This window comes from Phoca vitulina, unplaced genomic scaffold, assembly GCF_004348235.1.
Source record: "Phoca vitulina isolate PV1807 unplaced genomic scaffold, GSC_HSeal_1.0 scaffold94, whole genome shotgun sequence".
Lineage (NCBI taxonomy): Eukaryota > Metazoa > Chordata > Mammalia > Carnivora > Phocidae > Phoca > Phoca vitulina.
Window position 1 is genome coordinate 3325224 of NW_022589797.1, and position 14300 is coordinate 3339523.

A 14300-nucleotide genomic window follows, 5' to 3' on the forward strand; every position below is an offset into this window, starting at 1 on the left:
ATTATACTAATAAGGAAACAGAAGTTTAACAAAGTGAGTAGGCTGCTTAGAAGTTATTAGACAGTAGACCAGGGCCCAGGCCTGGATTGTTCTTTGTTCCTTCCTCTGATGCTAACACTTAAATTTGATTTCTGTAGTGGAGTTTTTAGGTGAATCAACATTAAAATTATATTAAGTTTTTTTTTCTGTACTAGAGGTTTTAGGCTGAAGTGATATTATTAAAATTATATCCTTTTGAAAAATATTTATTGAGTATAAATAAATGTCCTATACATTAAATATCAAGAAATAGTCATTATTGATTACAAGTCAGGCTGTAATACTGAGGGAACCACAGAGTCAAAATATCCACTCATGATACAGTAGTGATAATTCATTCCAGTATCAGACATAGTAATGATTTACTCACAAGACACAACAAAACCCATCAAAAAAGGCTATCACTTTAACCAACCTATAATACCACAATAGAAAATGGTTTTGAATCATAGAATGAACAGTCCCAATAATCTCATCTTTGTCTTATCAATTTGTCAGGTCAATTTGAGATTGTGGAGTTATATGATCTTAGAATTTCAAGATTCCATTTCCTTGGTTTTATTTCAAATTATTATTAATAAATGAAAACAAGTCATACATAGTCACTGATACTTGTAAGTAAGTTAGTCTTTCATAAGAGAAAGGAAATAAAAACTTAGTATGAAGAAAGCATCCCCCAAACAATGAATCTCTTTACAGAAAAAAATGAAAGAGCAATATAATTAAACTTTCCTTTGAAGAAAGGAAAGAAACCTAAATCTGTTATTGTAAATTTGGAAAGATAAATATTTCCTAGTCCCACAATATGTGTTTATTTTACATGATGTACTTGAATGACACAAGTCTATGAAGCAGGGATCTGTGGCAATCCAAATTCATCCACCAGGACTCCATCCTGTGAAAAGAAAGCAATGTTCAGTGCCACTGTTTTTCAACTGATAAAACAAATGACTACAAATATTTAGTAGTCAAAACTCATTTCTGAGTGTTTAACCAATGAACATCAAAATCCCCGAGAAGATGAGAAGGCATTTTCATGAAAGGTGAAGGGGGACGTGATAAACCAAGAAAAGCCTGGAAAAGCTCAAAATCGGTGGTTGTTTGCAGGGTAAAAGAAGAGTGAGAGAAACAGACACTTAAGAGTAAACCGGGGGTGGGGGGGGGTGGGGGGGGTGGGCGGTGCCTGGGTGGCTCAATTGGTTGAGCAGCTAGCTGCCTTTGGTTCAGGTCATGATCCCAGGGTCTTGCATCGGGCTCCCTGCTCAGCGGGGAGCCTGCTTCTCCCTCTGCCTGCCACTCCCCCTGCTTGTGCTCTCTCTCAAATAAATAAAATCTTAAAAAAAAAAAAAAAAAAAAAAAGAGTTAACCTAGGAAGGGGAAGTAGGAGCTGGGAACGTCTGGGAGGAAAGGCTGAGGAGTTAGTCCCTGCCTCCAGATTCCCATTTTCACTCTGATTCCTAAAGTGAACCACTACCTTCTGCAGCTTCCCAGTCCTTAAAGGAGCAGTGCTCTAGGACAGGCAGTTAGTTACTTCCACATTGTACTTTACTACAAACTTATAGGCAGTGATACCACTATCAATTAAGAAACTATACCTCAACAGCACATTTAACTCAGGAATCTGTGACAAATAGAAGATGGAAACATAGATGCTACAGGGTATTGACAAGGTGAGTTGTGGTAGGTAGCATTAATAAAAATTATTTCAGGTAGGGGTGCCTGGGTGGCTCAATCGTTGAGCGCATCTGCCTTCGGCTCAGGTCATGATCCCAGAGTCCTGGGATCAAGCCCCGCATCCGGTTCCCTGCTCCACGGGAGGCCTGCTTCTCCCTCTCCCACTCCCCTTACTTGTGTTCCCTCTCTCGCTGTCTCTCTGTCAAATAAATAAATAAAATCTTTAAAAAAAATTATTTCAGGTATGCTCAAAAAAACCAACTTATGTGCCTGGAACCTTGAAATGGTCAGAGGCAGGGGTGGTGAGGTGGGGTAGAATGGGCAGTAGAGAAAGGTAAGATTACCCTAGACTCAAGGAGGAAAGGAGGGGTACAGTAGGGGAAGATGCACATTCATAGAAATTAGCTAGAAGGACCTGAGAAACTACCAACTCCCTACCTTTCGTTCCCTACATTTCATAGGTGGGAAAAACTGATGAAGTTCAGACAGAAAACAAGGATTTCTAATTTGCTCCAAGTTGGGGTGCCTGGGTGGCTCAGTTGGATGCTGAGCATCTGATTCTTGGTTACGGCTCAGGTCATGATCTCAGGGTTGTCCAGCTCTGCGCTGAGGGGGAGTCAGCTTTGGGATTCTCTCTTTCTGCACCCCCACCCTGCTCTCTCTCTCTCTCTCTCAAATAAATAAATCTTTTTTTTTTTTTTTTTTTATTTGCTCCAAGTCATACAGTGAATAAAGGCAGAGCTGAGGAGATTGGCTCTCACTCAAGGGTTCTGCACACTCAATGTGCATGTTGGGAGATAATGCAAACACAGGATAAATGGCAATAGAAAAAAAATGACATTTACACGAGGAACTAAGATTGAGTGAACAGGATTTCATAAGTAACAAAATTTTATCTGTTTATAATAATGACAACCATGTGGCTTTGGATAGGGCTTTCAGTTCGCCATACAAGATCTAACTTGGTCTATACAACAATTATGTGAGATAATTATAATTATCTGCATGTTAAAGATACAAGGAACAGAAAAGTTCAAAACAGTTAAGTGATTTGCCAAGTCTCACAGTCAGTTAGTGGCGGGGCTGAGACTTAAACCCAGGTATCCTGATTCTTTACCTTGTTAAGTGAGAATCTTTCTATATTAAGTCTTATACTTAAATTATTAATCTTTATTAAAAAAAAAATCCACCCTACAATTAAGCAGTGTGTATGGAGGACAGAACTTTCTTTCATGCTGTTGCCCAGCATGGTTCATGCATGTGTTAGTGGTACTTTTCCAGGAAATGCTATCTAAAACCTATAAATGGAACCTAGTACAAGTTCATAATTAAATTATACAAATTGTTAATGTAGAAAAACACTCCTGGGCCTCAGTGACACAATGTACACAGCCTGTCCACAGTTTAATATTAGCAAGGGGTCCCAAAATAATGACTGAGACAATCTTTCCTTGTTCTAACTTAAGACTACCTTGTAGATTCCCAAATTGGTGATTAAGCATAAAACCTTTACATTTTGCATAGCTAACAGAAAGAGAAAAAGCTTTCACCTTATTCTTTGTGTCAGTGGGAACACCTTCTGGAATTGCAGGTGCAGATGCTGCTTCATCCAAGTAAGAGCTGTCTTCATCGGCCAGAAGCTCATCACCCAGTGCATCCAACTCTGATATTGAAAGAGTAACATTTCACTAAAATTTACACAAGAAAATTGGCAGCTAATGTTAAGAAAGTTAGATAAATTATTTGTTATAAGACAAAAATTTTAAAACAAAGGGAAAAGGATTATTAATTTCTATTTTCAAAATAAAAGATGACCATTATAAGAAACTTTCAAGGGAACTGATGTGGTAAAATCTATGAAAAACAAAAACCAAACTAAAACAAACAAAACAACCATTCCCCACAGGTTTACAAGGTCCTAGTCTTCATGAGAAGAGTCTAGAGCTATCGCTTGGCCAATTCAAATTAGAAAATTTGGACAATAACAAATATACAAAATTTTCTCTCATTTATTGATGAACTTGAAAGAAGGCAGTGAAAGAAAGCAAGAGATTGCGATATACTGATGATCATCACATGAAATCAGGCTTTAAAAACAAGTCTACGGTAAAGTGAGTTGGAAATGACCAAGAGAAATGACAATAGCAGGTAGAGATTCATCAGGGGAAACTCAGGATAGGAAATAAAGAAATTAATGTTTTAAGTATACAATATAGTGATTCAACAATTCTATACATTACCTAGTGCTCATCACGGATAAGTGCACTCTTAATCCCCTTCACCTATTTCTTCCATCCCCTCCCCACCCCTCTAGCACTTTGTTCTCTATAGTTAAGACTGTTTTTTCATCTTTTTCTTTGTTTCTTAAATTCCACATATAAGTGAAATCATCATGATATTTGTCTTTCTCTGTGGGACTTATTTCACTTAGGATTATATCCTCTAGATCCAACCATGTTGTTGCCAATGGCAAGATATCATTCTTTTTATGGCTAAGTAATATTCCACTGTGTATATATATATACCACATCTTCTTTACCAATTCATTTATGGATGGACACTTGGGCTGCTTCCATATCTTGGCTATTAAAAACAATGCTGCAATAGACATAGGGGTGTATGTATTTTTTCAAATTAGTGTTTTCGTTTTCTTCAGGTAAAGATTCCTCTCCCTGAGACCACTTAACAACCCCTCCCAATTTTTTCCTGCTAACCCCTACTCATCCTTCAGGACCCATGCCTGTCTCCACTCCCAAGTAGGTTACATTCCCCAGCTATGCGCTCCACAGTACCCCATACTTCTCCTTCCCAACAGTTTGTGTTCTTGCTATTAATTATTTGAAACAAGCAGTTTCTTACACCTGGCTAGAGAAGCTTCATGAATGCAGGGACCGTATCCGCTTTCTTCAACGTTAAACCCCCAGCATCTAACACAGTACCTGGCATATGGTAGATGCACACTAAGTACTTGCCAGTGACTATTTCTTGATCTGCTTTGCTGTTCTGAGGGAGAGGACTCCAATAATAGGGAGAACAAAATCCAAAGAAAAATGGCAGGGAAAGGCAATAATTAGATACCAAGTACCAGGTCAGCAGAGACCTTTGCCCCAACTTTCCTCTGTAGCTTGTCCTTCCCAGAGCTGTTGGTGGAGGATGCAAATCTGACATGCCTGCCTCACAAGCTCTTTGCCCAGAGACTGTACCATAAACTAACTCTCACAGAACCCTCACAGGAATTTTCTCTAGCATTTGGGAAAAGGTCCCAGGAAATCACCCCTTTCAGACTCTAAAACTTTTTCTTTCCTAATTGCTTTTCCCACAACATACCTGCTTCCAGGTCATCTTCATCTAATTCTGGGGTACCATAACTACGGCTCAGCGCTTCTTGGATTTCACTGGCATCTTCCATCATATCTTCTAGCTGGTCTTGTAAGTCCTTACAGAAATATATATGACAGCTTTCATTCATTTCTTACTATTTTCCTCTAACCACCCCCCACCCTATTCTCTCCGCTGAATCTTAGAAACAAGCAATTTTTAAAAAGATAATGTACATAAAATGCCGAGCACATACCAGTTCTCAACAATTGTTAGTTTCCTTCCCTTACCCCAGTCCTTGCCTAGTGATTGTTTTTAGTCAACAACTGAGCAGGTGCTCCTCTAAAGGATGGGTCTGAATAACTCCTGAATGCCCCTTCCAATTAAAAGTATAAGAGAGCCTTAGAGGGGAGGGGGGTGGGGGGATGGGTTAGCCTGGTGATGGGTATTAAAGAGGGCACGTACTGCATGGAGCACTGGGTGTTATACACAAACAATGAATCATGGAACACTATATCAAAAACTAATGATGTAATAATGTATGGTGATTAACGTAACATAATAATAAAAAAAATAATAAAGCAAAAAAAAAAAGTATAAGAGAGCTTAATGAACTATCTAAAAATCACAAAACTGAAGATTCCCCTAAAAGTAACTGTAAATGCCAATGACCCACATAATCCTCCTTTTTGGTAATAAAATATAAACTCAAAAATAAAGAATTAAATTGGGGCGCCTGGCTGGCTCAAAGAGCATGCGACTCTTGATCTTGGGGTCGTGGGTTTGAAGACCACCCTAGGTATAGAGATTACTACAAAAATAGAAATAAACTTAAAAAAAAAAGAGAATTAAATTGGTGACCTTGCATTTGAATTTAAGGTGCCTCATGGAAATCCAAAGTCCTATTGCAAGAACAGATGCCCATCAGCTCTCTGTCATTACAGAAAGTTTACCTAAAACATTAAATCCAGCAACATCTACACTATCAACATTTTCCTAGTTTATGGAGAAAAGCAGGTAATAGAGACAAGCAAATTAGTCTTCTTTTTTTTAAGTTTTATTATTTATTTATTTATTAAAAGATTTAATTTATTTATTTGAGAGCGAGAATGAGAGAGAGAGAGCATGAGAGGGGGGAGGGTCAGAGGGAGAAGCAGACTCCCTGCTGAGCAGGGAGCCTGATGTGGGACAAAAATATGGAACGCTTCACGAATTTACATGTCATCTTTGTGCAGGGGCCATGCTAATCTTTGTATTGTTCCAATTTTAGTATATGTGCTGCTGAAGTGAGCACGCAAATTAGTCTTCTTAAGTCAGCTAAAGACTGACTACACTGTGTAGGGAAAAAAAACAGTAGTGGAACAACTGGGTGATACAAAAAGTCTACTAGGCCCACCCTGGATGGAGAAACAGAAATGGAATCAGGACAGGCTTGATATCTGAAACGAGGCTGGTGAAAATAATTGACTGAGAGCGTAAGTCATCTGTGAATGATCTACCCATGATTAACTGGAAGACTACAAGGCCAGAAATAATGTAAAACCAATCTGAGAAGTGCTACAGCATAATATAGGGCAGCTAGTATAATGGTTAGGAGCACAGACTCTGGAATCAGACATATAAAAGCTCGAATTTTGCCTTACTTAATGAGAAATAAAGTCCCTAAGCCATAATTTTCTCTTCTGCAAAATGAGATTATTAATGGCCATACCTCAGAGGGTTTTGTAAGGCTTTATTGCAATAATACATGTAAAACACTAAGCACTTAATACTACATATCTTCCACTGTGTTAAGGATATGCAGAGAGGGGCCGCTGGGTGGCTCAGTCGGTTAAGCATCTGCTTTCGGCTCAGGTCATGATCCTGAAGTCCTGGGATCGAGCCCCGCATCGGGTTCCCTGCTCAGTGGGGAGTCTGCTTCTCCTTCTCCCTCTACAGTTCCCCCTCTGCTTATGCTCTCTCATGCTCTCTCGCTCATGCTCTCTCTCTCAAATAAATAAATAAAATCTTACAAAAAAAAAAAAGGATATGCAGAGTAACAACGTGCTCGTCATAGACTTAAATTTCCACAGAAAGGGAACAGACTATTGTTGATAATGCAGAAAGTCCAAATTGGCACCATTTATCCTTCAGAATATTTAGAACAATGCAAAACATTTGAGAACTCCTCCGGGCCCCCAAAGTGGAGGTTTGTTTTTCCATTTAAAGGTGAAGAAGACAACACAGAGAGTAAAATGAAAAACACTTTAAAAAAAAGAAAACATTAAGCTTTTCTGTATTTTCAGTGCCCAAATACCACACTGTACGTATGTGACATTCCGCTGTACAGAGAAGCACTGGCTGAAACAAAAACTAAAAGAGAGTGAGAACACAGAGTAAGCTAATCAAGTCAAGTTTCTGCCGTGAATCATATATCAAGACAAGTCTCCCCAAATCATTTATGGATAGGATTCCTTGAAATAGACTCTATGAAAGACACACACACACAATCATCACACAAAGAATTAACGGGTTCAATATTGGATAAACAACACAAAAGTAATATAAACAAATATAAGCACTAGACCTGATGTGCAGAAACTGAAAAATAGGAAGGCTAGAAACAGAGAACATAGGCAAAATACAAAAAAATGAGTTATAAAACAATGAAAATGTTTTATAAAGTATTTTAGGAAAACAAATGATTCAAAATAGATAGCCCAACTGACAACAGACACAGACAGACACAAAGGCCAAAAGGGAGAGAAAGAAGCTCTCCACCTGCCATATGGGCAAATCTACGAGGAGACAGGAAAAGGATAATTAGATAGGGAACCAGACAGACAACTGCAGATAAAAGATGGAGAGACGTACAAAACCCCCAGAAAGACCACAATTTCTATTTTGTTGACATTAAATAGCTCTAATTAAAACATAAGGAACCCTATAAACAGAAAACAAAATTCAGTTTCATTATATTACTAAATAGTATTGTACAAATAAGACAAATTTACTTGGAACATTTTCTCAGTCAATGTCCTGGAAGATGGCACTGAGCTTAACTCCCTGTGAGCAGAGACTGGTGCAGGATTAGAGAGACAGCCACGGGCAGTCCAAGGAGGGGTGCTCGAGAAAAGTCAGATGGGAGGAATGCCCTCATTTGTACTAAAGATCCACACTCCTGGAGAATACTCTTCAGGGGCAGTAAAATGCCAGGAAGATAGTAAATAACCAACAAATATGGCTTGAATCAGGCAGGACTGCTTTAGCTCCTTTAACAGTCTCTTGTTCATTTGTTCATCATCCATCAAAAACTTTCTGAACACCAACTATGGCCAGGCATTGTTCAAGGCCTAACAGTGAACAAAATCAAGTCCCTGCCCTCATAGAAAGAGACATTCTACTGGGGGTTGGGGGGAGGGTGGAGTGGCGTGATAAAGTCAGGAATACCACCATACTGGCAGAAAGGCCTCTTTCCTCTGACCAGTCACCGCTCACTCCCTCTGCTATCTCTGCTTGCCATCTGGGCTGTTCACCTGACAGAGGTGAGAGGAGCCAAGTGCTTAGGGCTCACCTCCCAGCTAAAGCACGATCTCAAAAGACATGTTAATTTTAAGAATCTAATGACATTATTATTAAATATATAAAGAGAATTACTAGAAAAGGGAACCAGCTCTACTCCAAGAACTGTGTCAAACACCTGACATATACATCCTCATTTAACACTCGTGACAATCCTGGGAGATGGGTCGCAACATCACTACTTTACAATTCAGGAAACAGACTCAAAATCATTTAGTGAGTTAGAAGTAACGGGAAACTGGCGGCTTATTTACTGAGTGTCTATTATGTGCCAGGTATTGTGTGCACAGACACACCAGCTCATTTATTTCATCCTCACCATAACCATATATGGCATTAGGATCCTTGTGTTAACAAGGAATCAGAGTCATTTGGTATCCTTTCCCAAAGTTACTCTATTAGTAAATGGCAAGCTCAAGATTGAATCGGTCTTCTGTGTTCTTTCCATCACATACACATTCATTTGGATTCTTTCCAAAACTAGTGTACATTCTTGCAGAAACCAGTACACATCTCACCTCAATCTGGTCGATTTTCACTTGCTTGTATGCTTTCTTCATTTCCTTTACTCCCAGTTTCATAGCATCAACCTAAAAAAAGATAAGAGAGAACACAATGTCTTAAGAAGCCATGTTGGTGAAATTGTCTTTTAAATACTATGGGAAAAGAACAAAAGAGTAAAAAAATAAAATAAAATCATGGGAAAAGGTGCTATGGAAATACCGTGGTCTTGGTGTCCTTCAATGACTGGATGGTGTAATTGGCTTGTTCCATGTTAAATGACTGTTGGGCAAGATTGTCCCGCTGCTGCTCATACCTTTTTAGAATCAATTAAGAATGGTAAATGTGAGCCAGACAGAAATCCTCAGGAAGAAAGTATCTCCAACATTAAATAGGAATTTTCTTTAAAAAATTAAATACACAGAAAAACTGGCAAAAGCAATGTAATCCCTCTAATACAAATATCATCTGATGTACCCCTCCAGTCTTTTGTCTTTGTATCTTAGTTACGAGACTATTTTCCACTTAATATTATAGCCTTTGCTGTTTTCTATGTTACTACATACTCTTAATATGTCTTTATGATGTTTCAAATGATTTCCTATGATAAATCCCCAAAAGTAGAATTCTTGGGGCAAAGGGTAGGATGATTTTTAAGGCTCTTCATACATATAACTAAACTGGTTTTCAGTAGACTGAACTTCTTGAGAATAGGTATTATTTTTTATTAATCTTATATCCATAATTAAGTAATTCACCAGACCTGATGTAATACCTGGTGCTCAAAAATTTTTTTTTAAGATTTTATTTATTTATTTGACAGAGAGAGAGACAGCGAGAGAGGGAATACAAGCAGGGGGAGTGGAAGAGGGAGAAGCAGGCCTCCCGCTGAGCAGGGAGCCCGATGCGGGGCTCGATCCCAGGACTCTGAGATCATGACCTGAGCCGAAGGCAGATGCCCAACGACTGAGCCACCCAAGTGCCCTCCAAAATGCTTTTTTTAAAATAAAGTTTTATATCAAAGTATAATACTACCTCAAAGACTTATGTCCCTATGGTCTTTATACAATATTTGGAAACCGTCTAACTATCCAACCAGAAGAAAATTGGTCAATTTATGGTGTAGGCAAATGGTGGTAGAATTATCACCACCCCATTAAAGTTTCCAAAGAATGTATAAAAGGGAAAAAAAAATGTATAAAAGGAGAGAAATGCTCATGATATAATGTGAAGTGGAAAGGGACAACCTATATTTACACAATACAATTTTTCTTCTAAAAACCTATATGCACAGATTCCATGCATGCACAAGCAGAGAAAAGAAACTAAGAAATCAGCATTCTAAAAATGGTTATTTCTGGTAGTAGGAATCTAGGTAAATGTTCTTTTCTTCTGTTCATGTTCATGTATTTTCCTGGCGTCTATGATGAATATACATTCCTTTTGTTAAAAAAGGTTACTTAAAAACTGCAGTGCTACCTACTAAGAAGGAACAGTTTTACCATGCTCTCACAACTATCATTTTTTTCCCCCAATTTTGTCTAATTTAAAAGGAGGAAGGTGGTATCTGGTAAAAAGACATTTTATTTTATTTTTAAATTTTTATTGTTATGTTAATCACCATACATTACATCATTAGTTTTTGATGTACTGTTCCATGATTCATTGTTTGTGTTGATAAAAAGACATTTTAAAAATAAAAATAGAGATATCAACAACATTTCTGGTTCCTTATAAGCTGCTTACATCTGATCCCTACAACCCTGCAGAAGGTCTCATCAGCTGGACAGCCCACAGGGGTAAGCACCAAAGATGCTATTTGGCTTCTGTTCAAACACTGAGACATAGTCACCTAAAATAAATTAAGGACCCTTAAATCTATTCTGGTTGGGAGGGAACAGGTATTCAGGATTCTCAATTTTACAAACAAAAAGGCATACTCTAATTAAATAAATAATGGGAGAACCTATAGATCTGGGCAGTCCAATACAGAAGCCACTAGCCACATATGGCTACTTGTTAAAAATTAAACACTTCCCAAGTGCTCAAGAGCCACACATGGCTAAGAGCTACTGTACTGAACAGCACAGATACAGAACATCTTTATCATAGCAAAAAGTTCTGTTCAGATGGACAGTGCTGTAACAGATAGTGCTCAACATGCAGGGGGAGAAAAACCCAGCTCACCGGATATGTAAATGAAATTTGCAACAAAATCAAGAATGCTTATAAAATACTATGAAAAACTGAAGAATATAAGACCATTTCCCTTTCAGTTAAACCTGCTGGAGGAAAGGAGGTTACACTTATAACTTACATCCGCTTTTGCTTTAAAACCCTCAAGGCTTTCTGTTTGACCATATTCTGAGGAGAAAAACAGATTTTATTTAAAAGAAGAAAACACACATATAGTAAAAGAAATCTCCCGTATCTCGGACTTACATATCTACTTTCTTCTTCAAAGTAATAGACAGAGTGGCTCCTGGACTCTTCTTCACCTCCCAAGCATAGTCTTTAAGCCTCATCTCGTCTCTGTCTTTGAATCCCACATCTCAGGGTACTGAACTGCATTCTCTTTAGTGCATTGTCTCTCCATGGCCACCCGTAATAGTGCCTATTTGTACATCCAGTTGCCTTAGGGAGATTCCCAACTTGGACTTCTTGCTATCTACTCAAACTCAACAGGCCCAAAATCCTCAACCTGCTCTCACCAATATTATTCACAATGGTCCCACCAATCTCTCACTTGGTTAAGAACCTTTATATCAACCTTACATTTCCTTTCCGTCTCTTCATGCAGTCATCTTGTTACTGATTTTCAGAACTCACTTGCAAACTGATTTTCCTGTCATTTTCCTGACTGCCACCATGGTTTAGGCTTTCATCTCAAGTCTAGATGAGCTTTCCTGCCTCTGGTCATTCTTCATTCCATGCCATCCAACTAAGATGGCTGAGAAAAGCCTCTTGTCAGTTCCCTTTCTATACTGTTCCATAAATCATTGTATTTGTCTCCTCCAATGAAGAAGGAAAAGCAGATATTACTCACAGATGATGATAATATCTAACATTTATTTATTTATTATTTATTTATTTATTTATTTAAGAGTTTATTTATTTATTTGAGAGAGAGAGAGAAACAGCATGAGAGGGGATAGGGTCAGAGGGAGAAGCAGGCTCCCCGCCGAGCCGGGAGCCCGATGTGGGACTCGATCCCAGGACTCCGGGATCATGACCTGAGCCGAAGGCAGTCGCTTAACCAACTGAGCCACCCAGGTGCCCCATCTAACATTTATTATTTATGAATGTTTCTGTGTACCAGACACAGTGCTAGGTAGGTCACATGAATTACCTCATTTAATTCTCATACTATAAAGTAGGTGTTATCCCCATTTTACAGATAGGGAAACTGAGGTTCAGTGACGCTAAGTAACTTAGTTCAAATAGTTAATAAGTTACAGAGATGGGGAAAAAAGAAGGTAGTTCTATATCCACAGTTCATGCACTTAAATATGGTAATCTCTGTTTCTACCTAATAGAAGAGGAAAATAAGGTATTAAGTGACTTTATGACAGTCACGGCTAATTGATAGTGATGGTGTTATTAATAGAATGCTGGTCTCCAGATGCTGTTCTGAGACTGCCACCTTCTCAGCAGAATGTATTAATTCCCCTGTACATGCTTCTGGACCAGTCATCAGCATCTTCTCTCCACCAGACTAAACCCCAGCCTTCCTCTCATATCAAGCTGCAAACCCTCCTCCCTGAAGGATACACCCTCACATGTTTTCTCCTTACCAGACTACTACTGGGCCCTACTTCCATAGGTGCTCAAATTAGGCTGTCGCAGCACGTTCTGCAGCTGCCGCCTACCTTACCTTGGCAGGACCCTCTCTCATCTTCTTGATCTGATCCTTATACTTCACGAGCTCAGCATCCAGTCGAGAAATCTTCTTGTCAATGGATTCTGCCCTGCTGTCCACCTTGAGAAAACAGACATAGTTAGGACAATACACTTACATGAGAAGGGGCAGGAGAGGAAAGAAGGGTGGGAAAGTGGTTCCCAACCAGGGGGAGATTACTAGTCAGAAACACTGGGAGGCTTTTATAAACTATACTCCACCCCTCAGATTCTCATATTCTAGGGCCCCTTTCAAGTGTGCTTGAGCAGAAAGAATTTGGGAATCACCGGGCTGAGTCGACATTCTCCTACAATCAGAGACTAGTCAGGCTGGGGGCTCAACCAGGTGTGTGAAATGGGCTAGGGCTGTAAATCTAATGCTATTCGTTTAGATAGAGGGTGGTGGCTTAATGTGAGGGACCAGAGTTCTGAATTTCCTGTTACTGAGATCCAGGATTGCGGTACGTATATGTTGACCTAGGATATCAAGTTGAGGATCCTGATGTGGGAGAGGGATAAAAAATAAAAGAGGGGAAAAGGGTCGGGCTGGACGAATGGGAAGGATGTGGGCCTATGGCTGGTTGGGGCAGGAGACGGAAAGAGCGAGTAAACACGGCAGCAAGCCTCAGAAGGGGTTGCGTGCAAGTGGGGTTAGGGGGTCCCTGGTGCGTGGCGTCAGGAATGACCTGGGTAACAGGAACGAAGGTGAGGTGGAGAGGGCCGAGGTGTCCGGAACCGAGAATGGAATGGAGGAGTAGGAGCCTGGAGCCGAGGGTGGGCGGGGTCGGGAGTGTCAGAGTCCCTGAGTCTAGTTATGCGTGGTAAAGTGCCCACCGTGCCAATGCAGTCAGTCAGGCTGGGCGGCGGAGCCTTGGGTTTCGCTTTCCCGAAGAATCGGTTCATCTTGGGCGGCCACGAAGAAAACCCAAACACTGGAACAAGACTAGAAACGGAAGCAGAGCCACCTCCGCCTCCTCCTTGACTTCCGGCCCCCCCCCCGGCGCAAGCGCAATGTGCCTATTGGAGTTACCCGATCCTTTTTCCGGATTTTCAGCGCGACCTTCCGGGGAAGGAGAGCTCCGGGAGGGTGGAGATGGCGGACAGTCAGCAGGGGCGTGGCCTCGGTGAAGGGCGTGGGGCGGGGTTCCAGTGAGTGGGGCGGGGCCTCAGTTGAGTGGGTGGGGCCGGGGCTGCTTCGGCGGAATACAGCGGGGCCAGAGCGAGGCCTGCTCTGAGGGGCGGGGCCGGTAGGCCGGGCGGGGCGGGGAGGGGCGGGGAAGTAGCCGGCCCAGGTTGCAAAGCGCTGAGCT

General features: G+C 40.3%; 1 protein-coding gene and 1 non-coding gene across 3 annotated transcripts; both read right to left on the reverse strand.

Annotated features, from left to right (window-relative positions):
• Window positions 1–229: 229 nt before the first annotated feature.
• Window positions 230–14074, reverse strand: CHMP5 (charged multivesicular body protein 5). 2 transcript variants are annotated; one of them, XM_032396906.1, is made up of 8 exons: window positions 13825–14074; window positions 12968–13072; window positions 11411–11457; window positions 9316–9409; window positions 9111–9182; window positions 5041–5149; window positions 3264–3376; window positions 230–934 (listed from the first exon to the last, which is right to left on the reverse strand). In XM_032396906.1, the coding sequence occupies exons 1-8, from the start codon at window positions 13891–13893 to the stop codon at window positions 884–886; spliced, it is 660 nt and encodes a 219-aa protein (XP_032252797.1). In that variant the 5' UTR covers window positions 13894–14074; the 3' UTR covers window positions 230–883. The 2 variants fall into 2 exon arrangements, with proteins under 2 accessions (XP_032252797.1, XP_032252798.1); XM_032396907.1 differs by lacking the exon at window positions 5041–5149 and having other exon boundaries at window positions 13825–13990.
• Window positions 6222–6325, reverse strand: LOC116627220. Its single transcript, XR_004298454.1, has one exon. It is a non-coding gene; the product is annotated as a U6 spliceosomal RNA (small nuclear RNA).
• Window positions 14075–14300: the final 226 nt, after the last annotated feature.

Coding starts and splice junctions, on each gene's coding strand:
- CHMP5 (XM_032396906.1), bottom strand. CDS start 13,893: ATGAACCGATTCTTCGGGAAAGCGAAACCCAAGGCTCCGCCGCCCAGC. Junction 13,073..13,824: donor TGACTGACTGCATTGGCACG/GTGGGCACTTTA, acceptor TGTTTTCTCAAG/GTGGACAGCAGGGCAGAATC. Junction 3,377..5,040: donor TGAAGATGACCTGGAAGCAG/GTATGTTGTGGG, acceptor TTTCAATATCAG/AGTTGGATGCACTGGGTGAT.